Source organism: Octopus sinensis, linkage group LG7, assembly GCF_006345805.1.
Source record: "Octopus sinensis linkage group LG7, ASM634580v1, whole genome shotgun sequence".
In the NCBI taxonomy this organism is placed as follows: domain Eukaryota; kingdom Metazoa; phylum Mollusca; class Cephalopoda; order Octopoda; family Octopodidae; genus Octopus; species Octopus sinensis.
This window is the reverse complement of record NC_043003.1, coordinates 20,497,122-20,522,256: the sequence shown is the minus strand read 5'-3', so window position 1 is coordinate 20,522,256 and position 25,135 is coordinate 20,497,122. Positions and strand designations below refer to the sequence as shown.

The 25,135-nt window shown below is 37.2% G+C and overlaps 1 protein-coding gene across 1 annotated transcript in view; it reads right to left on the bottom strand.

The window, feature by feature from the left end:
• LOC115213985 (glutamate receptor ionotropic, NMDA 3A-like) overlaps positions 1 to 25,135 on the bottom strand; it is a 586,030-nt gene that overhangs the window by 21,058 nt on the left and 539,837 nt on the right. Inside the window, exon 4 of the mRNA XM_029782995.2 lies at positions 19,253 to 19,851. Within this exon, the coding sequence (XP_029638855.1) occupies positions 19,253 to 19,851 (599 nt within the window). The remainder of the gene's footprint in view (positions 1 to 19,252; positions 19,852 to 25,135) is intronic.

Below are 25,135 nucleotides of genomic sequence, written 5' to 3'. Positions count from 1 at the left end.
TTATTATTATTATTATTATTATTATTATTCAGTAGGTTTATTTTTATTTTTATAGCGTGCTTTCACTTCACTACCGAGGCAGCTCTGTGTGCCTGGGTATGTGCTGTGATTTGTTGTGATGCTCTGATGGTTATTGTATGGAAAGTGTTCTGCCTAGGATGTGTGCAGTGCCTAGTAGTGCAATTTTCTGTATGTTATATGGTTTGTAAGTCCTGGTGTTTTTGTTATGTATTTGTCTGAATATTTTTTTATCATGCCTAATGCACCTACTATGATAGGAATTGTTTCTGTTTTCAGATTCCACATTCTAGTTACCTCTATTTCCAGGTCTTTGTATTTTGAGAGGTCTCCATTTCTTTTAGAGACACGTTGTCATCTGCCGGTACTGATACATCAATTAGAAAGCATTTTTTTCTTCATGGTCTCTGACAACTATATCTGGTCTGTTGGCCTTAATTTCTCTATCTGTGTGTATCGGCATATCCCAGAGTATGGTTGCTTTCTCGTTTTCTGTGACCTTTTCTGGTGTGTGCCTATACTATCTTTTTTCTGTTGTTATTCCATAATGTTGGCATAGCTCCAATGTATGTAAGTTCCAACTCTGTCATGTCTGTGAATATATTCCTTCTTAGCCAGGACTGGGCAGCTAGAGATAATATGATTTATTGTTTCTTGTCCATCTCCACATATCTGCAGTTATTGTAATATTTCTTTTCATTACATGTTTTTGGTAATTTCTGGTGGGGAGGCTTGGTCTTGTGCTGCAATTAAAAATCCTCTGTTTCTGCTTTGAGTCCTGAGCTTCTCAACCATGGCTGGGATTTTTCTTTGTCTATTCTTTTGCGTTTAGTTTAGTCCAGTATTTACATGAAGGGGCTTTTCTTGCCATCGTTTTATCATGGTTCGTTGCTGTTCTATTTTTAGTTGGATTTCATTTTTTTTATAGCTTTTGTTGTTTCTTCATCTCCTTCTTCTTCTTCTTCATGTTTATTAGGTGGTATGATTTCTTGTTTGTATTTGTCAGCTTCCTTAAATACTGAGAACAGTTTTTTGTTTTGCTCGTGTTTTGCCGCTATCTGGATCAGTTTTCCTTCCTTCTGAAGTAGATATTTTTGCAGTCCTATGGTGGTTATTTTATAGTAGTTTTCCAGCTGTTATAAGGCCTCTACCACCTTCTTTACGTTGTATATATAGTCTTTCTATGTCAGATTTTGGGTGATGCATCCTAGATCCTGTCATTATTTTTCTTGTTTTCCTGTCTATTTTGGTCAGTTCATTTCGTGTCCAGTTAAGGATATTGTAGCTGTAACTTATAACTGGGACAGCTAAAGTGTTGATACCTATTATCTTGTTTTTAGCATTGAGCTCTGTGTTTAGTATTGATCTAACTCGTCTATAATATTCTTTTTTTATTTTCTCTTTCATTTGTGTGTGTTGTGTCTTATCTAATTCATGGATTCCTAAGTATTTGTAAGTTTGGCTTTGGTCTAATTCTTTTATTCATTTGCTTCATCTAGTGTGATGTTGTTACTCTTAACTAGTTTTCCTCTTTTCATGGTTACTTTGGCGCATTTTTCTAATCCAAATTTCATATCTATTTCTTTGGTAAATCCATGAACTGTCTTTAATAGGTTTCCAGCTGTTTGTCATTTGCAGCGTATAGTTTTAGGTCATCCATATATAAAAGGTGGCTGATCGTTTTGCCGTAACATTTATATCCGCATCCAGTTCTATTTAGCATATCAGATAGAGGTGACAGTGCCAAGCAGAAAAGGAGTGGAGAGAGCGTATCTCCCTGGAATATTCCTCTTCTAATGGGGATGTCTTGGTTTTCATGAGTCCCTCTTTTGTTTGGAGGTGTAGGACTGTTTGCCTTTTATTCATAGAGTGCTCTATGAATTTTATGATTGTTGGTGTTACTTTGTTAATGGCTAGTGTTTCGAGGATCCATGTGTGGGGGATGCTATCAAACGCCTTTTTGTAGTCAATCCAGGCCATACTGAGGCCTTTCTTCTTTCTGTGGCTGTCTTCAGTTATGGCTTTATTAATCATTAGTTGATCTTTACAGCCATATGAGCCTTTGCGGCATCCTTTCTGCTCTTCTGGGAACAGTTTGTATTCGTCCAGGTGCTTGTTCAGCCTTTGTGATATCACTGCAGTAATGCTTGAACATAGTAGGGAGGCAGGTTATTGGTCTGTAGTTTTCTGGTTTTTCTGTTTCATTTGATTTGGGAATTAAGATGGTTTTCCCCTTCGTGAGCCATTCAGGCATTTCTCTGGCTCTGCTAGTACGTTGTTAAAGTTTTCAGCCAGCTTTTTGTGCATTCCTGTTAGATATTTCAACCAGAAGTTGGGGATCTTGTCATGCCCAGGTGCTTCCAGTTGCTTAGTCTTTGCAGTGCCTGGGTGACCTCTTCAGTTGTTATGGGGGTCCAAGTTTGTTCAGATGCCGAGTTTGTTATTTTGATACTCCTTTTTTTTGGTGGTTCGTTCGCCGACATATTTCTCCCCAGAATTCTTCCAATTCTTCTGCCGTTGGTGCTGCAGTGACTTCTATTTTATTTTTGCCCAGTTCTTGGTAGAACTTTTGGGGGCGGAGTTGAACTTTTTGTTCTGTTCAAAGAAGCGTTGGCGTTTCTCGTACCGGCGGATCCTTTGAGCTTTGGCAAGGATATCTTGCTTCAGCTTTTCTTTTATCTCCGGCAAATCTTTTTCTGTGGTGTTATATTTGCGGAGCATTTTTGTTCTCTTTTTGTGCTCAGTAGCGTGCTTGTTTGCTGATTTCATTAAGAATCGACAGGTCTTTTCTAATTTTAAATTTTGTTTTGGATGTTATTTATCCACAGGGTTTGTTTGGGGGTGTGGTACTCCTGTTTGGGCGGGTTTGGGTGAGTATCCAGCTTCTTTTGTGGCTGCAGTGGCTGCTGCGTATATCAATTCATTTAGTTCAGTGATATCACTTTTTTTTGTTTCAGTGGCTAGTTCAGTGACGGCTAGGTTTATGTTGTGTTTATAATTGGTGTTGTTATTGCGTTTATTTTTATTCTTGGAGGTATGGTCGGTGGTCCATTTTGAGCTCTGTGGTTTTTAGTTCTTTGATTATTTTATTTTTTATATTATCATAATCATTAGGCTCCCCTTCGTTGTTTACATCGTGTTTGTTGGGAATGTTGCGTTTGTCTTCGTGTTTTACAGTTTCAGTGTTTATATTATTGGGCATTGTTGTGTGGCTTCTATCTACATTTTCCTGGTGTATGTTTTCTTTTAGGTGTTCTATTTCTATTTCTGATATTTTTTTTGTGTTGAGAATGTATCTTCGTACGTTAGCTAATTATTAGGGTTCATTGCTGTATCCAAGTCTAAATCTCTATTATTTTCCTTCCATATTTTATATGTATGTGTTGTTGTATTTTCATTTTTTGGGTAGAGTACTGCTGTGAAGTATGCGTGTAAGATAGAAATGTATTCCTCACGTGTCCATTTACGTCTTTTGGGTTTTATTTGCGGGACATGAGGTACAACGTCCGGCCCATTATTTTGACGGTCGTCATTTTCGTAGGGTACTGGTCCGTTTATTTGTTGTCACATTATTTCGCACGTGTAGTTTTTCGTACATTTTTTGTTGTAGGTTTAATGTACGTACCGCTCGATTGTTATTCTTGGGTTGAATAGTATCGGTGGCATTTAATTTCTTCGTAGTTCCTTTGTACATGGTGTTTGGGGTCGGAGATGATCGTGATGTTTCACGCATGTTTACATGTGTTGCGTTAGAGGTGGAGATGATATCGAGTCAAAATAATCATTTCGTTTCGAAAATAGTAATAAATTTCAATTTGTATTACTTACTCGGATACAGTCCAATTCTTTGTTAGTAAAACTTTGGCTCCATAGGATGTCCTTGTTTTCGATGTTTGTGGATAGGTTTCGGAGCTCTGAATTTTCCTTCTTACATCTTAAAAGTCCCCCGGTGTTATTATTATTATTATTATTATTATTATTATTATTATCATTATTATTATTATTATTATTCAGTAGTTTTATTTTTATAACGTGTTTCACTTCACTACCGAGCGCAGCTCCGTGTGCGTTGGGTATGTGTTGTAGTTTGCTGTGATGCTCTTATGGTTACTGTATTGAATTTTTTTTGCGTAGGATGTGTGTAGTGACCAGTAGTGCAATTTTCTGTATGTTATATATATTTGTAAGTCCTGATGTTTTTGTTATGTATTTGTCTGAATATTTCTTTATCATACCTAATGCGCCCACTATGATAGGAATTGTTTCTGTTTTTAGATTCCACATTTGAGTTACCTCCATTTTCAGGTCTTTGTATTTTGAAAGTTTCTCTATTTCTTTTAGAGATACGTTGTCATCTGCTGGTATTGATACATCAGTTAGAAAGCATTTTTTCTTCATGATCTCTGACAACTATATCTGACCTATTGGCCTTAATTTCTCTATCTGTGTGTATTGGCATATCACATAATATGGTTGCTTTCTCGTTTTCTGTGACCTTTTCTTCTTCTTCTTCTTCTTCTTCTTATTATTATTATTATTATTATTAAAGAGACAATACATGCAGTGGGAAAATCCCTCCTCACCTGCTCCAAAGTAGGCCAAGGTCCTTTCATTTGCCGGGGGATGCAAAAGACAAAAGGAATCCCAAAAGACATCCCAATCAGCGGAGGCAGACACGAAAGCGTATCAAGAAAAAACGCCCAGAAGAACTGACGAAAGGGGTTTTGTTTCATCCGGACAATGATCTAGCAGACAAGCCCTTCGTTTTCTAGGTGTGAATTTGGCTTTGAACTGGTTGATCGCCGACCATATTCTCTTGATTTTGCCCTATCTGACTATCATCTGTTCCTCAACATGAAAAAAAAAAACCCCACTTTACTGGAGACCAGTATCGCAGTGATGACGACGTCATATCATGAGATTTTGGCTAACAGGATGAAAGCTTATTTGCCAATGGGATCTAAGCACTGAATCATCGATGGAAGACGTGTGGGGGCTGCAAGGGTTCTACGTTGAAAAATAAAGCTCATGTGGTCATATTCCAGAAGAATATCTTGGTCGGCCTATGAACTTTTCAGCCGAACCTCGTATACATACATATGTATAATCGGTCACCTCCACTCATACATATACATATATACAGCTATGCATGTCTATATGTGTGTAGGTGTGATTGTATGTGTATATGTAACACTCTAGTGTACATATCTTTTAGTAGTTCTAGCCAATGGGCGGATACATGAGTATGTATATACACAAACACATGCACACAAACACACACATGCACACAAACACACACATTCACAGACATGCGCAAAAATATATAGATTAAATCATACACAACTCCGATGCATAAATGCAGAAAACATACATTCGAATGTAGACAAGAATTTTCTTATTCTAATGCATTTATATATTTGTGCTCCATATATGCACCAGTATCTACGTATAAAGTACACCCGCTTAAATGTGCGGGTGTATATATATGTATGTATCTATGTATGTATCTATGTATGTATGCATGTATGTATGTGTATATATGTATACATACCTGTGTGTGTGTGTACGTGTGTATGTGTTTGTGTATGTAAGGCTGCAGGTCAGGATGTCTATATGGAGAAACATTATCCTGTGCAATATAAATATCTTACACTAAAACACACGCAAGTTTGTATATATATGTATGTATAAACACATATACGTATATATAAGCACAATATATATATATATATATATATACATATATATGTATACGTTAATACATATATATATATATACATCATACATACATATATATATATATATATATATATACATGATACATACATTTATATATATGTATATGTATATATACATATATGTATATATATACGCGCTCACATCACATGTACACACAGACACGTATAACGGATGATTTGAGGAAACTATATATGTGTGGGAAACACCATCTACAATGTACTTACTGATTAGGTATGTATTTAGGCTGTTTTTCGGTTATTAATATTCTTTTTCAAAGACTTTGAAATTCCTTTGAAGATGAACAGTTTATAAATCGCTGCTTAACAGTCTACAGCATTATAGATCGAAGCATTTAACCAGCCATCAATATGTGTTCCTCCCTTCACTCACTACCTCACTCCTGGCTATTTTGTTTGTATTGTGAGAGTGCATATATATATATATATATCATAACGTATACCTACCCACACATATACGTTGTCTATGATGAACAAGAATAATAACAAAGGACCTGTGCTGCATATATGTATATGTTTGTATATGTGCGTCTATATGTATATATGTATGTATGTATGTATGTATGTATGTATGTATGTATGTATGTATGTATGTATATATATATATATATATATATATATATAAAATGCGACGCGTGCGTATCGTTGGTGATTTTTTTTCCTCCGTCTTCCTTTCTTTGGATCTTTCCTTTTCCTATGTTTCTGGCGAAGAGCTCCGCTCGAACCGTTAAACCCTCCTTCTTTCCTTCCTTCCTGAGTGTCCAATAATACTTTACTTGTTCCACGTCCTCGCGGTGTTGTGTTCTCTCTTTGTGTTTTCATGTTTGGATTAACTATATATATATATATGTGTGTGTGTGTGTGTTGTGTGTGTGTGTGTGTGTGTGTGTGTGTGGTGTGTGTGTGTGTGTGTGTGTGTATGTGTGTGTGTGTTTGTGTGTGTGTGTGTGTGTGTGTGTGTATGTGTGTGTGTAGGTTGCGGTGAATAAACTGTTGTGTAAATTATGCAAAAAGGAAAACGACACTGACATTTCATTTTAACAGATATATTTGGTATCTCCTGGACGGTTTCCTTGCTTAAGTTGGTGAGTATTGCCATAATCGTTGCCTTCAGTTCATCTTTGGTGTTACAAGGAGTTTTGTTGGTACCCACACATAATAATCAAGAGACTTGCAGTCTAGGCAGTTAGGAGGCCAGATGTTAGGAATGATGTGGTCGCAGAAATTGTCTGACATCCAAGACTAAGTTCTCCTGCATTTGTGGCATGGCGCAGAGGTTTGTTGCCAGACATTGACACTTCCAGCAGCACTACATCCTCCAGGCACTTGATGTAGGTTTCCGTATTGAGTTTGAGGCCGTGTGGGAAGATGAATGGAGGCATAACGTCGCCATCACTAGTGATCACTCCAAACACCATGTTGACTGGATGATTGATTTTTATCACTCTTGGTACATGTCCTCAGATTGACACACAGACGCTCTGAAATGTTCGTATTGGAGATTCCGGCGCGAATGCCGAGCAGTACAGCATGTTGTTTACAAATTTCTGGCAGAGTGAATTGCGTCATGTTGCTGCTTTTCTCACAGACAGTACCTAACTGACCCTACTATTCTGTGTAGTCGGCAAAATCAGAAACAAGCAATGCGCATGCACAAAATAAAAAATATAAAATGGCGATAATTTACCCATTGCACCCTATATATATATATATACATGCTGAATGACCCGGCGTTGCCCGGGTTACTGGTGGTTTTATTCAGATTAGTAAATAATAAATATAAAGATATATTCTCATAATTATTTCAAAATATCTATATTTTATTTGAAAATATCCAAATTGTTATGATAATAGAATTTAGAATTGAACATCTTTCAATCTTGAAGCACTTGAGATTAAACAATAGTCATTGTGTGTGTTTTTTTGTAGTTGTCGAAATGAATAAATTGTTGCTGCTTCCAACTCGCGAGCAAGCAACATAGAGTTGGCTATGGAAGAAGCATGCAGTAGAGAGAGAGAGATGAAGTGCAAATACTTTGAGGAATTGACAGCGAGATTTGTTAATTGAAATACCAAAACTTAGCTTGACTGGAAATTGAAGTGTCTTAAATTCAAATGGAGCATCTGTAGGTGTGAGAGGAACTTTTGGAATGAAGACATTCTCGCCTTTGTTTGATTACTGCCTGTAGGCCATTGGGTTTCATGGAAGTAACACTTAAGCGAGTTCCATTACACAAGTGTGATGGGTCAATATTCCTAAGCAACATAATGGGAACACCCAGTTTTAATGTCAAGTTATTCGGTGCATCCCAGTGGGTTCAGAAATTCAACAGAGGATTGAACAACCTGATCTTGATCAACTGCTGTCAATTGATCTAAAAACGATTTCTGATGTATTTGTTAACTTTTGAAGAAGTTAATAATTGAATTTATCAACCACTTCATTAGTTTGAGCTAGTTAACATCAGTGTAGTTGACAGATCAATTAGGAAATAAATACTTAATCCATAAGATCCCTAAGAGAAAGTATCATTGGACCGATTATAATTTCGTGTAGCTGAAGTTTTGAGTTGAATGTTAATATCCCCTTATCAATTTTAAGAAGCTTCTATGATTAACTTGTAGAAGTAATCTGATGCTGCTTGTAAGAAGTTTTTTCACGTTTCCAAAGGTACATTTTGTAAAGCATACCTTGACCTCATCAGCTTTTGATCTGTTGCGGATAATTGGCAACGTTCGACGAAAATCTGCAAGAACTGATAATCCTCCCATGAGCGTGTTATTGTTTTCTATGTCTTGGAGGGTGCGGTCAAGTACCTCTAGAACTCAACGATGTGACAGTACGCTCATCGCAAACAATGGGGCAAGTTTTTTTGAGAACTGTTTCCATTGCAGAGTTTTGGGATATGCTGCACATTTGAGATTCTTTCATTGCAAGATTTAGAGAGAGATCTTGAACATAGCTGCAATACCAGAAGATCCAACACTAGAAGAAGGTTAAATCTCATTTCCTCCCATTTAGGATTGCAGGTGAAAGTGACAAAAAGATCTGGTTTTCCTTGTCTTGACATATGTCATAGCATCTTGCGTTCGTTCGTTCATATATCGAGGACCACCTGTGAATGATGATCGGAGGATTATAAGTTGCCCCGTGTTCTGAATATCACCACCTATCCTCAAAGCATCTTACAGATGAACGTAATTTTTAGCCCTTAACTTTTTCTGATTGTTACGAATGTAGAGGAGACGCTCACTCTCAACTTAAGCATACATATCAACCAGGATTTTCTGAAATAGATCACGATACATGTGTGATTGATTTGATTGTTCTGGTTTTAACATCAGTTGATAAGAATAGAAGTAATTTGAAAACAAATTTTTGTTTGTAATTGGCTTTCCTGTTACAGGTTCAATCTATAGAATACTGAAATGATAGCCATCTTGACCATTCCACAAAATAAGAGGATACTGAAAAGCATCATCAGAGGGATGAGTTTCTGAAACACGTTTAAGGTTGTTATTTCGAACACGAATGAGAATATCACGATTTTCATGGGGATCGCCTACCATAAAGATAGCTACTTCATTAGATGTGGGCTCAATAAAATGGTGTAAAATGTATTTTATTATAGTTTACTAAGACGTAACGAACGCTGAAACACATACACACTCACAGACAAATATACACTCATAGAATTGATAATACTAAAGACAGCAGAACATACGCACACGAAGTTCAAGCAAAACGAAATGTAGTCAATATAGGTGCAAAACATACTTTCTGTAGCATAGTGACGCTATAAAATTTTTTTAAAGCGAATATTTCCTAAATAAATAGTCCAGCGTCGGAAAGTCACCAATTTAGCAAAAATTACTATGCAACATCAGTGTAATAAAGTACAGAAAGTCAACATTTATTTTGAACATGTACTAAATGTTATAAAATTCAGGATTGAATGTGACGGTGAAGAAAGTCAAGCTTCGACAAAATTCAGAAGACATAATTCAATTTTTCATACAAAAACAATTTATCGTTTTACAACTTTTAAACGATCGCTGAACATGGTGTGTACAAAAGAATGTTGCTGTTGTGAATGTTAATTAATTGAAAACATTTGCTGAAGGATGTAGATGTATGTAGCAAGACATAAAATAATTTGACGAGTCGAACCGTCTTGGAGTGCGTCTTTGTTTTGCAGTCTTTCTCCCCAGTTCGTCGATTTTTGCGATGGCTGGAACGAAGGGACAGCGTGCTTCTGCGAAATTCTGTTTTCTGCTGGGGTAAAACGGGGGACGAAACACTTCTCATACTTCAAAGAGCATGCAAGGACGCTGCCATGAGCGCCACTTGACGTTCATCTGGTCAGGATCCCGTCCTTTTTAGACATTTTTGCACGTAGAAACACATGCATACCGTTATTTTCGCATTTCAGTGCAACAGAGCGTAATTTGTGGTATATTTGACCACCATTTCAAACAGGTTCAGCGACTACTTAGAGAGTCTCTCGTAGCCCGTACAAATATCAGTTATATACTTACATCTTCTGTCGAAATCATTATGAATTAATAATGATTGATTGATTCACTGGTGTCAAATTCGATGTGAATCAAATCTTAAGCATCGCTCTGTAACATACACTGCGCGGTATACAGCGTGATTGAGCATCGAACGTGTATGATTCAATCACTCGTTACATAAACTGTCATCTTTCAGACAGCTGTTAATATTGTTTATCATGCTTGTTGAGATCTCATCAAACATAACACACTCCAAACAAACACACATGCATACTGATGATGCTTCATGAAATTGTATCTACGAAAACACATACTATTACAAACACATATACCACGCACATATACGCATTCTGTATCTGTCTGTTTCCTCATTCCCGACACCATCCTCTCTCTCTCTCTCTCTCTCTCTCTCTCTCTCTCTCTCTCTCTTTCTATCTATCTATCTATCTATCTATCTATCTATCTATCTATCTATCTATCTATCTATCTATTGCTCTCTCTCTCTCTCACTCTCCCTGACACTTAGAAACACACCAATGCATACACACACTGCCAGAAATTGAATTACTAATATGTCAGAAGAAAACAGATTAGAAACTGTTTATAGGATCGTACAATTCACGCCTAAAACTGAGTTTGGTTGAAGGATGTTTATAAATCTTATGAATTATTCTCTTCTTTCCTGCTATCTATTCTTTCCCCACATCTGTCCGTACACACACATATACATACACACACATAAAGGCATAAACATACATATGCCCTATACATTGATTCATTCGTAAATACATACATACATATATATGCATATACATAGCTATGTGTACGAGTGTGTGTGTGTGTTTAGAAGGTTGCTTGTTATGGCCAGTCAGAGAGTGACATTAGACACTCAATCAACACACACACATATATGTATATGTGTGTATGTCTGTGTGTGAATATCTATATCTGTGTGTGATAGCCTGGTCGGTCACGGTGATCACGGTGATATATATATATAAAAGACTTGTTTTTTATATTCCTGAGCGGCATACTAATACAATTGTTTGTTTGTATTCCCCTGCCTTCGTTTTTTGTTTATTTTCATAAAGCTTCCCGTTATATTATATATTATATATATACATGAGAAAAATAAATATTTCATGTCCATAACGAAAATATTCCTTGCGGGCAATACGATTGGCAAAGGACTTCGTAAATTGAAAGAGGTCAGGTTTAGAGAGCAATAATGCCACAATATATAATTGACATATGTAAATACCGTTAAAATATAGCCGGCATGAAAGAGGCTGATAGACGTACACACATATACACATGTATGCTAAACATACATATGCCCTATACATTCCGTAATTCGTACATACATACGTAGATACATACACACATACATACATACATGCGTACATCCATACATATGCATAGATAATTTAGATGAATGGGAGCAGAGAAAACCGCAGCCAACAGAAGATGGTAGCATCAATATGCCACCGGATATAGTCGAGAGGAAAAGAGCAACTGATATTCATATTGAAAAACGAAGAGGCACTTGAGAATAAAATCAAGCTAAATATTCTTTTTTGCTCTAAGCACAACCCGAAATTTTGGGGAAGTAGGCCAGTCGATTAGATCGACTCCAGTACGCAACTGGTACTTTCCCCGTGAAAGTAGCTGAAGATCAAAACGTATCACCAGTATCAAAGTAGAAAAAGAATTCTAAATGCTCTGAAATAATCAGAACACCTGAATTTATCCAACGAGTTCATCAGACCATTGATTACAATTCCAGAAACACAAAGAGGTCAATTGCAAAAGATCTCAGAAAAAACAGTCAGAAATGCTGTCCACAAAGACATCAGATATAAGTCTTATATGTTGAGAAAAGGTCAATTTGTCACAAAAAGCAAAAGAAAGTCACCAAAACAGATCTGAAAGGGTCTTAAACAGACTGAAAAATCCAGCAGAAGATTTGATTTGGTTTTTTCTCAACCGAGAAAATATGCGACCTAGATCAAAAAGTTAACAGAAGAATGACAGATGGTTATGTGCAGACCTTCCGAAGTTCTAAGTGTTATACATACAAAATGTCCTACAACTGTCATGGTTTTAAGGGTTGCCAGCAATGAAGGACATGATACGCCTCCTTACTTCTTTCCACAAGGCCTGAGAGTTAACTCTGCTGTCTACATTGAAGTCCTGGAAATAATTGTTAAGCCCTGAATAGATAGTGTATGCAATGGAAGACCATATGTGTTTCAGTAAGACTCTGCACTATCACACATGGCTCTAATAACACAGGAATGGATGGCTGAAAATTTTCATGATCACAACCTCCTAACATTTGGCCTCCTAATTCTCCAGATCTCAATCCACTGAACTATTAGATGTGGAGCGTTGTTGAGAGAGAGGTCAATGACCATGCCCATAGCACCAAGATTCTATGAAAGCTGCCACAGTCAGAGTAATGTCCAAAATGAAACACACATGCATACTGATGATGCTTCATGAAATTGTATCTACGAAAACACATACTATCACAAACACAGATACCACGCACATATACGCATTCTGTATCTGTCTGTTTCCCCATTCCCGACACCATCCCTCTCTCTCTCTCTTTTTCTATCTATCTATCTATCTATCTATCTATCTATCTATCTATCTATCTATCTATCTATCTATCTATCTATCTATCTATCTATCTATCTATCTATTCCTCTCTCTCTCACTCTCCCTGACACTTAGAAACACACGAATGCATACACACACTGCCAGAAATTGAATTACTAATATGTTACAAGAAAACAGATTAGAAAATGTTTATAGGATCGTACAATTCACGCCTAAAACTGCTATCTATTCTTTCCCCACATCTATCCGTACACACACATATACATACACACACACACACACATAAATACATAAACATACAGATGCCCTATACATTCATTCATTCGTAAGTACATACATACATACATATACATAGATATGCATACATATGTATGCATATACATAGCTATGTGTACGAGTGTGTGTGTGTGCGCGCGCGCGTGCGTGTGTGTGTGTGTGTGTGTGTGTTTAGAAGGTTGCTTGTTATGGCCAGTCAGAGAGTGACATTAGACACTCAATCAACACACACACATATATGTATATGTGTGTATGTGTGAATATCTATATCTGTGTGTGATAGCCTGGACGGTCACGGTGATCACGGTGATATATATATATATAAAAGACTTGTTTTATTTATATTCCTGAGCGGCATACTAATACAATTGTTTGTTTGTATTCCACCTGCCTTCGTTTTTTGTTTATTTTCATAAAGCTTCCCGTTATATATATATATATATTATATATATACATGAGAAAAATAAATATTTCATGTCCATAACGAAAATATTCCTTGTGGGCAATACGATTGGCAAAGGACTTCGTAAATTGAAAGAGGTCAGGTTTAGAGAGCAATAATGCCACAATATATAATTGACATATGTAAATACCGTTAAAATATAGCCGGCATGAAAGAGGCTGATAGACGTACACACACCTACACATGTATGCATAAACATACATATGCCCTATACATTCCGTAATTCGTACATACATACGTAGATACATACATACATACATACATACATGCGTACATCCATACATATGTATAGATAATTTAGATGAATGGGAGCAGAGAAAACTCGCAGCCAACAGAAGTCGGTAGCATCAACTTGCTACCGAATCTACTCGAGAGGAGAGGAGCAACTGATATTCATATTGAAAAACGAAGAGGCTCTTGATAATAAAATCAAGCAAAATATTCTTATTTGCTCTAGGCACAAAGCCCGAAATTTTGGGGTAGGGGTGAGTCGATTAGATCGACTCCAGCACGCAACTGGTACTTTCCACAGGAAACATCGTTTCAGCTGACTATACGACACAAAAAAATTTGTGTTATATTTTCGAACAGGGAAGATTAGTACCTCCACCCAGCACAGCCTCACAACCACGGACCGGTTTCTGGCTTATTGCTCTTTATCAGTGTGGAGTAGCTTGGTTGGCTAGATGTCGCTACTGAACCACTGTCGAAAATATATAGATTTCAAAGTGACACAGTATATATATAGAAAATAGTAAAAAGTGAAAATAGTAGAGAAGGCTTGTTTTAAAAGGTTAAAAAATATATTTGAGTCATTATGTCAGAAGAATGTTATAAAATTTTTTCATACAGTGACATAGTTTTTGAAGAAATTACCGGTTTCGTGTTAACTTTTCAAATTTCTCAAAACATCGTGTTATGTCTTCGTTATGAAGTGTAAAGAAGCGATTATCTCCCTTACACCGGAAGAAATCACTTATTACCTCCCCTTACCTGGAACTCTTCTTTACACTTCATAACGAAGACATAACACGATGTTTTGAGAAATTTGAAAGTTAACACGAAACCGGTAATTTCTTCAAAAACTATGTCACTCTATGAAAAATTTTATAACATTCTTCTGACATAATGACTCAAATATACTTTTTAACCTTTTAAAACAACCCTTCTGTAGTTTTTTCATTGTTTACTATTTTCTATATATTCAACCAGGTGCTTTCACACACCAACTTTCTCACCTATATATATATATATATAGTACGATACTGTTTCTACTTCGCGGACTTTCACCTACCACGGGGATTTTGGAACGTAACAACCGCAATAGTCGAGGGATTGCTGCATATAAATATCTATATACTACATATTTCAATACGCAGCTTGATTTTATTTTCAAGCCTGTGTGTCTTTTTATAGCCTTGCATTTATATCAGTTTATAATAGCTGTAACCCTGGACGTTTTTCATTTCTATTCAGCTCTATTCTAATTAATTTGAACAAAAATATTTTCGTAATAATTACTATAAGAAAGGGTGGCGAGCTAGCAGAAACGTTTGCGCACCGGGTGACATGCTCAGCGGTATTTCGCCTGCCGCTACGTCCTGAGTTCAAATTCCGCCGAGGTTGACTTTGACTTTCATCCTTTCGGGGTCGATTAAATAAGTACCAGCTGCGCACTGGGGTCGATATAATCGACTTAATCCGTTTGTCTGTCGTTGTTTGTCATCTCTGTGTTTAGCCCCTTGTGGGTAGTAAAGAAATAGGTATTTCGTCTGTCTTTACGTTCTAAGTTCAAATTCCGCCGAGGTCGACTTAGCCTTTCATCCTTTCGGGGTTGATAAATTAAGTACCAGTTGCGTACTAGGGCCGATCTAATAGACTGGGTCCCTCCCCAAAAATTTCAGGCGTTGTGCCTAGAGTAGAAAAGAATAATTACAATATGAAAGTAACTATTACTACAATAACTATAACACTATATTTTAGTTAAATTTCAAATCTATTACTCGTATCGATTTTGTTTAATTCAAGCACTAATATCCAGAGTCTTACCAAACAAACTGAGTGCCTTTGCGTAGTTAATGCAATCTCCCAATAATATAGAGTGTATAAGCAGTAAAAGCCCAAATGGTGTATTTTTCAAAATTTCATTGAGGCTGTATTATGTATTTATTTTAATAGCCAGTATAATTTCATTTGCAAACGTCTTTTCAACCTGCATTGATTCACTTAGACACATGCGTTGCGCACTAATATATATATATATATATATATATATATATATATATATATATAATATATATATATTATATATATATATATATTAGTGCGCAACACTAATATATACACATATATATATATATGTGTATGTAATGTATTATATATATAATCATACACGCACACACACACACACACACGACGTTTACACATATATATGTTATGTGTGTGTGTGTATGTGTGTCACTTCTATTTTTTAATTGTCATAATTCTTCCACTGAGGAGGAAGCCGGTTTCCAACAAAAATACAAGGCTCTATGTTTCATCCTTTCGGGGTCGATTAAATAAATACCAGTTACGCACTGGGGTCGATATAATCGACTTAATCCGTTTGTCTATCCTTGGTTGTCCTCTCTGTGTTTAGCCCCTTGTGGGTAGTAAAGAAATAGGTATTTCGTCTGCTGCTACGTTCTGAGTTCAAATTTCACCGAGGTCAACTTTGCCTTACATCCTTTCGGGGTCGATAAATTAAGTACCAGTTACGCACTGGGGTCGATGTAATCGACTTAATCCGTTTGTCTGTCCTTGATTGTCCTCTCTGTGTTTAGCCCTTTGAGGACAATAAAGAAATAAGGAATCTAGAATATCTACCAAGGGTTCCTATAAACGTTAAATCGATCTGATAGAATTAACAACAAAATATACGTACATGCAGATACTTATTGTTTTCCAATTTTAGCACCAGGCCAGCTAGTTTTAAGGAAGCGGAATCGTCGATTACATCAACGCTAGTGCTTAACTGGTATTTATTTTATCAACTCAGAAAGAATAAAACGTAAAGTCGACCATGGCGGAATTTGAACTCAGGACATAAAAGCGGACGAAATGCTGCTAAGAATTTTGTCTGACGTGCTAACGATTTTGCCAGCTCACCGCCCTAAACACGCAGATACATATACATATTTGAACATATTTCAAATGGCCGTCGAACTTCGTCGCACGATATTTTGCTACAACAAATGATCTATAAAGTGTACATGTGAATGTTTACTAGCCTCGTTTTCACTCTCTTCCTAGTGGACAGTTTTTACGAATAACTTTAAACACGCCTTCATATTGATTTCAGCGTATGTTTAAATATCGATTTTATAGCGACATGAAAAGAATACTGAATAGTATATATTACATGTAAACATTCCTGCAACGTAATTTTAGTTCAATTGACTTATATTTCCTAATAAATTTTCAATTCATGGAATGTTTTTAGTCTATGCCTTTCCGTTATTTTGTCTTTATGAGCGTTATGTTTTTTCTGTTTTGTTTTTGGTTTTGATTCAGTTTCCGTATACAACTTTGCAGTGTCTGGTGACGAGAAGCCCAGTTAATTAAATCGATATGATGCCTGTATACTACCTATCCTAAAAGTTATATTTCAATTCTTGTTGCACTGTGTTTAGTTAATCTTTATCCATTGATTAACATATATTAACCTTTCAGGAATCTAGTCTATCTTGCAAGAAAGCCTCTAACGGTAGATAGACTTCATTGAATTCAGAGTCAAATGTCTCTAAACTCACGCCCAGATGCGTAAACATAGACAAAGGCATTGAATAGCCTAACCCATACATACAGAGGTAGATACATACATACATAAATACATACATACGTACAAATAGTAGAAGACACTTGCCCAACATGCCACCCTGTGGTTGAGAAGCAGACTTCTTAGTACACAGCCATACACACACACACACACACACACACACACACACACACACACACAAACACACACACACACACACACACACACACACACACACACAAACGCATACGCGCACGCAAGTACATCTATATATAGTAAGCAAGGAATTATTACACTTAAATCTGCCTAGAACCAACTGATTTCTAATTGTTTGTCATATCCTTTCTGCTATAGGCACAAGGCCTGAAGTTTAGGGGAAGGAGTAAGTCGAGTACATTGACTTCAGTATCCAACTGGTACTTATTTTATCGACCCCGAAAGGCTGAAAGCCAAAACTGACCTCGGCGGAGCTTGATCTCAGAACGTAAAGACGGACAAAATGGAGCAAAGCATTTTACCCAGCGTGCTTATGGATTCTGCCAGCTCGCCGCCTTAATTTATTATAATATCAACAAATACATTCGGCCGACCTCCCTCTTCTTGCTGACCTCAGTTAAATTTCAGTTTTAGTAGAAGCCCCTTTCAATAAATGCTAAATGGTTCTTATTTAAGCGAGCAACCATATGGTTTCCTGTATTACGTAATTTAATCAGTTCCGAAGTAACAACTTATATAATATGCATGACTCAACAGACGTCACCATCGACGTTTAGAGATGTAATATGTGATTGGTCACCTCCGTCTCTTGAAGCAACTGTAAACCGTGGAATAAAGGTATACCATAAACTCCACTTTCCTCCACTTATATATGTGTGTATGTATTTGTATGTGTGTATATGTGTGTGTGGTATATGTGTATGTATGTATAAAATGTGTGTGCACACACATATATATATATATATTACATACTCACGCACACACACACTATATATATATATATGTGTGTGTGTGTGTGTGTGTGTGTGTGTGTGTATCTGTGTGTTTGTGTGTATAAGATATATAAGGTGCCTTTGACCGTCGTTCTATTTAGTAAAGGCTGGCTTGGAGTTAAACAACGACAACCTCCACAAAACAAAGTGTATTCAGTACCGAATTGAACTACGATCGTAGTAATTATAATTAAGACTTCCAACCAAGTCACACACTGCAGAGTATCTAAACGAATTAATTCTATTTGTGAGAATACGCTTAGACACTTAAAGTTGCCGAGAAACTAAGATCTGTAGTGCCATATAGAAAATCTGTGGGTCTCTTATGAAAGAATTCTTATTTCAAACTAGTTAGGTCTCATCAATTTCAATTTGTTTAGAATCAAGCTTTTCCCTCAGTTTATATATATATATATTTACATATATAACAGTCAGTATCTAGAGTAATTTCAATGGTGCTTCAGATTTGTTCATTAGCATCTTACATGTGGTGGCGAATCGTAAGTAGTGCAATGTTGCGGTTTGAATTTACATTTCTTTTTCATCCCAGTTTGTTTCATTTCGTCTGTAGATGCTGGCAGCCAGATATACTGCCCAATTAGTCACTGTTCATTTGTATTTATGAGTGTATGCACAGATTTGTCTTTGTGTGAACGTATGAACATATATTGTGTGCATGCTTTATATGCATATGTGTATCAGCGTACATCCTGAAAATTGTATGACATTTATATTTGAAATTTAGCAATAAAGATTTGACAGATTTTTACAATAGATAAATCGAAATTTTAAATTTTATGACTCTTACCTTGACCATCTTACAGAACTGGTATTGAAAATATATGAATCATTTACAACGTCACTTAGCGAGAATTCCCGATACGCTAAATCTGATATACCGTCAGACTGGAAATGCTGGACTATAGTCCGAAGTATATTCTCCAACTGCGTTACATAACCGTACGGCCTCGATCTCTCAAGACCCACAAGACCGACAGGTAAACTATAATCGGCCAATTGATTGTGTTCAGTGGCAAAATCAGATAAAAACCAGGCATAATTGTGCGAGAAAAGATTAAGGAGTTTTCCTATTTGAACCACACGCTTCATAAGGAACACGTCGCAGTGTATAACAACAATTTTGAAGGCACTTTGTTGAATTTTTTTCAGTTTATCTTGTAATATCATCCAGTTATCGGCGTGGGAAACGCTTACATTCAGATACATTCTTACACCGTATAATCCTCCTTCTTCCAGAAACCTAGTGTAGAATCCGTCTTCCAAATAGGTGTCTTGATAAATAAAGCTAACCCAATAGTAGCCGAATCGGCTCAAGAGCAGCGCCATAGCTTCTCCTGAGTAATATGGCGATCTGTTCATTTGGACCATCATGGAGTTTTCCAGGGTCTGTAATATAGAAATGAAAATAAAATATATAAGAATTGATATAAGTGAATCAACATTGAACAAAATGCATGGAACGAGTAATAACTATGTTTTGAAGAATTAATAAATAATTTTCAATACAAGAATACCTTTGCGTATATGTATACATACATGTACGTATGTAGAAACATATGCGTGTAAGTATATGTATGTACATGTATATATATTTATGTATATACACATACACACACACATATATATTGTTTTTTGTTTTGGCATCCTTTCTGTCTCGGGAGACAATGGAGTTGCGCATTTTTTTTTTTTTTTTCTAGGTCTAGTCCGGCTGTTATATTTTATTTCCTGTTACATTTCTTGCTGTGGCTGTGTAGTCCTATCCTGGACAAACACTCCCTCTGGCAGGTACTGCAAATGTAGCGAAGACTGTTCCTGGCTGATGTAGTGCCATGGTCTCTTGTTTATGTCTCTTCCTTCTTTCCATTTCTCCTCTCTCTTTCTGTCACTCCTCTGTATACCCTCTTTTACTGTACGTCGCCATTCTCCACGGTTGCCGGCGACTGCCTCCCAACCGCTAATGTTGATGTATATATATGTGTATATATATTATATATATATATATTATATATATATATATATATTATATATATGTGTATATATATATATATATATATAATATATATATATATATATATGTACACACACATATATATATACACACGTGTGTGTATGTGAGTGTGTGTGAGAGGGAGTGTGTGGAAAGTGCTTTGCGTATTACACTCATGATCACAAGTTCCTAGGTTCGATTCCCAGACCAGTGGTGCGTTGTGCTCTTGTGCAAAACACTTCATTTCATTGCACCAGCAATTCCCTGCTTCTTCCACTGTCCTGAAGAATTTTGGGGGAGGAGGATAATCGATCAAATCGACTGGCATTTCTTGACTGGCATTTTATTTTAAAAACCTCGGACGAATGCAATGCAGAATTGAGCTGAACAAGATTTGAACTCAGAACGTGAATAGCTGGAAGAAATAGAGCCAAGCATTTTGACATACGTTGTAATGATTCTGACAGTCCACCGCCTGGAAGATGAGCAAAAGCTCGGTCCAGCATCTATAATAAAAGTGGCGGTCTCAAAGAGAGTTTTAGCGGTAATGATGATAATGATGATGATGATGATGATGACGGTGATGATGACGACGACGACGAAAGCCTATTTTATGATGATTATAGTGACGATAGTGGTTGTATTACATATGGTGGTGGTGGTGGTGGTGGTGGTGGTGTGATGATGGTGGTGATGGTGGTGATGGTAGTTGTGGTGGTGGTGCTGGTGATGGTGCTGGTGGTGCTGGCGGTGCTGGTGCAGGTGGCAGTTGTGGTGGTGATGGTGGTGGTGGTGTTGGTGGTGGTGGTAGTGGTAGTGGTGGTGCTATTGGAGGTAGCAATGATTATGATAATGATTGATGATGATGATGATCATCATTATCATCATGAATACGATGATGATGACGTTGATGATGATGATGATGATGATGATGATGATAATGGAGGTAGTGGTGATGGTGGTGGTAGTGGTGCTGATAGTGATGGTAATGGTGGGGGTTAATAGTAAAAGATGACGAAGAATGCTCATATTGTTGATGATCATCATAGAAGACAATCACAACTACGATGAACAACGACGATGTAATTACTGATACTGCTGAGGCTCCTGCGGCAGCTGCCGCTGATGGTGTTGACGACGACGACGGCGACCATGTATATCGAGATATTAAATTATAATTAAAACTAATGTCTCGAAGAATCTAGAAACATAAGGAAGAATAATTGGATTATAGGACGTAAAAAGATGGCTGTTAGCCAACATTAGAGATAGGCAAGAAAGCGATAGCAGAGTATGACATTCGTAAACAACAGCAAGGAAAAGCAAGCGATCGTGCAGGACATTGGGTGATGGCAGACGATAGCCGGCGCTGGCAGACGATAGTATACTACATAGAGAAAGAGAGAGGGGTGAGGGTTAAGCAATTGTAAGGTCTTTAATATTTCCCAAAAGGGAGTTTATGGAGCCCTTACTAGTATTATTCTTATTAGATTTGCTTCAAATGAAGTGGAGCGAAGTGACGCATCGAATTATTGCAGTTGTGGTCTGGTTCCCTACGGTCAGGCCTGTTTAAATAAACTACACGAGCACACACATGCACACACACACACACACACACACACACACACACACACACACTAGAATGCATGTGTGTGTGTGTATATATATATATTCTTCTATTGTTTTATTTCAGTAATTTGACTGCAGCCATGCCGGAGCACCGCCTTTAGTCGAGCAAATCGACCCCAGGACTTATTCTTTGTAACCCTAGTACTTATCCTATCGGTCTCTTTTGGCGACCCGCTAGGTTACGGGAGTAAACACACCAGTATTGGTTGCCAAGCTATGTTGGGTAACAAATACAGACATACAAGCGTATATATATATATCCGATAGGCTTCTTTCAGTTTATGTCTAACAAATCCACTCACAAGGCCTTCGTCGGCCCGAGACTGTTGTAGAAAATATTTCTCCAAGGTGCCAGGCAGTGGGACTGAACCCGGAACCATGTGGTTAGTAAGCAAGCTACTTACCACACACCCACTCATGCACCTGTATATATATCTTCTATCGAACTCTGTGGCGAACCGCTAGGTTTCAGGTACGTAAATAAACTAACACCGGTTGTCAAACGGCGGAGTACAAATACAAATATAGCTGTACACACACGCACGTACGCACACACACACATACACACAAACACACACACACACATATATACACACCACACACACACACATATATACACACACACACACACACACACACACACACACACACACATACATATAATATATATATACATATATATATATATATATATATATACACACACAATCGGCTTCAATGCAGTTTCTCTCTACCAGATTTATTCACAAAGCATTAGTATGCACAGGACTACAGTGACATTTCCCCAAGCTGCCAAGCTGTGGGTCTGAACCTGAAACCATATGGTTGCAAAGCGAGCTTTTTCACCACACAGCGAGAGAAATGTCTAATTTTTAAACTGGATAATTAAAACAAGTAGGATAATGTGCTTTGGTTGAAATATCAGTAAGTCAATGAGTAAGAACCGAGTTCAATTTGTAAAACCGTTACCTATAGCAATACAATAGCAATTTTATTCTTCACTTTTTTAATGTTTAACCCTTAGCAGGAACTACGTATAGTCCGTTCCGTGCATTGCGGAGGCGTGTGGCCAGTGGTTAGGGTGTTCGAGTCATGATTTTAAGATTGTGGTTTCGATTCCTGGACAGGGCGACGTTTTGTGTTCTTGAGCAAAATACTTCATTTCACATTGCTGCAGTTCACTCAGCTGGCAAATATGAGTAACCCTTTGATGGACTGGCGTTCTGTCTGGGTGGGGAATATAAACGCCATGCTACTGTGAAACCGGCCCTTGAGAGTCAGCATGAATCGAAAAGGTAATTTTACCTTTTTTATTTACCTAACTGAAATACGGAAACCAAGTCAACTCGTTATCTTACTGTGGGAATACTTTCTTGGATTCTCCACATGTCGTATGGCATAGGATGCACATTTTGTTTTCATAAGCCAACAGAAAGATGCTGCAAGGACTGATTTGTGTACGATGAACACGTTACATTAACAACAAAAATTTAATCAGCGAAGTGGTGGGGGTTACACTCCACCACACTGAATCTAACATATTAAAGAACAAACATAAAACAGTAAAACAACAACAGTAACAAAACTAACAGAAAGAATTATTATAGTTCAAGAGATTTTAAGGTGGCAAGCTGGCAGACACGCTACCACGCCGGGCGAAATGCGTAGCCGTATTTCGTCTGCCGTTACGTTCTGAGTTCAAATTCCGCCGAGGTCGACTTTGCCTTTCATCCTTTCGGGGTCAATTAAATAAGTACCAGTTACGCACTGGGGTCGATGTGATCGACTAAATCCGTTTGTCTGTCCTTGTTTGTTCCCTCTATGTTTAGCCCCTTGTGGGCAGTAAAGAAATAGGTATTTCATCCATCTTCACTTTCTGAGTTAAAATTTCGCCGAGGTCGACTTAGTTTTTCACCCTTCGGGATCGATAAAATGAGTACCGGTTAAGCACTGGTCGATTTAATCCATTCTCCTCCTGCTCTAAAATCTCATGCTTTGTGCTCATAATAAAAAAAAGATATTTCAAAAGATGCTCAATTTTCAAATACTGCATGTAAGATTTCGCAAACATTAAATGCAAACAGCAAGAAAAATGTCTCAAGAATCTTGTTAATACTATAGAACATCTCTTCACAAACAACATTGACTAGAAATTGCAATTAGAGAATCATTTTTATACATGATACACTGCTGGCTAGCTTGTTGTCTGGCTTGCTGGCTGCTTTTGCTGGCTGGCTTGCTGGCTGGGTACAGAAATACAGTGAACTTCCAAAACATGGCAACTGTAACAACGAAGAAAATAGTAACCAAGTAGACTTACTCTTAGACTCATAAGGCTGGATTTTAACCCAGTTTCCATGGCGTATGAGTGAGTGAGATTTCTACACATCCCTGTACTGAACCGTACTTCAGTCCGTCGCAGGGTTAACTTCTCATCTACTGCTTCAACATATTCAAAGCTGAGTGTGATTGATTGAAGATACATGAAATGAAGTGTTTTGCTCAAGAACACAACACACTGCTCGGACCAGGAACTAAGACCACGATAGTACGATGGCAAGTGCCACACTTTAAATACTAGGATACCCAACTTCACAAAGAAGATTTTGTAATAAATTAAAGGTTTATAGTTTTGGTTAACATGCCACACCATTCTATATAGCAATTTCCTGGAGCCTAATTTTTATAAACCCTACTACTCCTTTACAAATCTGATACTTATTCTGTCTTTTGCTTTTGCCCAACCGCTAAGTTACGAGGACGTAAACACATCAACACGGGTTGTCAAACTGTGGAGAGTGAAAGACCTCAAAGATACGCACACATATACAGGATAGGTTTCCTCACAGTTTCCATCTACCAAATTCATTCACAAGCTTGTTTATTTTTATGTTGTTTTGATTTATTATTAGTGTTGCTTGATATGTTTGGCTAAAATTTCTGTTTCTCTTGAGATATCATGAGAAAAAGGTAATTAAAATTCAGTAAAATGACAGATCTATCGGACTTTCAAAGAGGTCCAATTGTTGGTGCTTGTATGACAGGCGCTAGCGC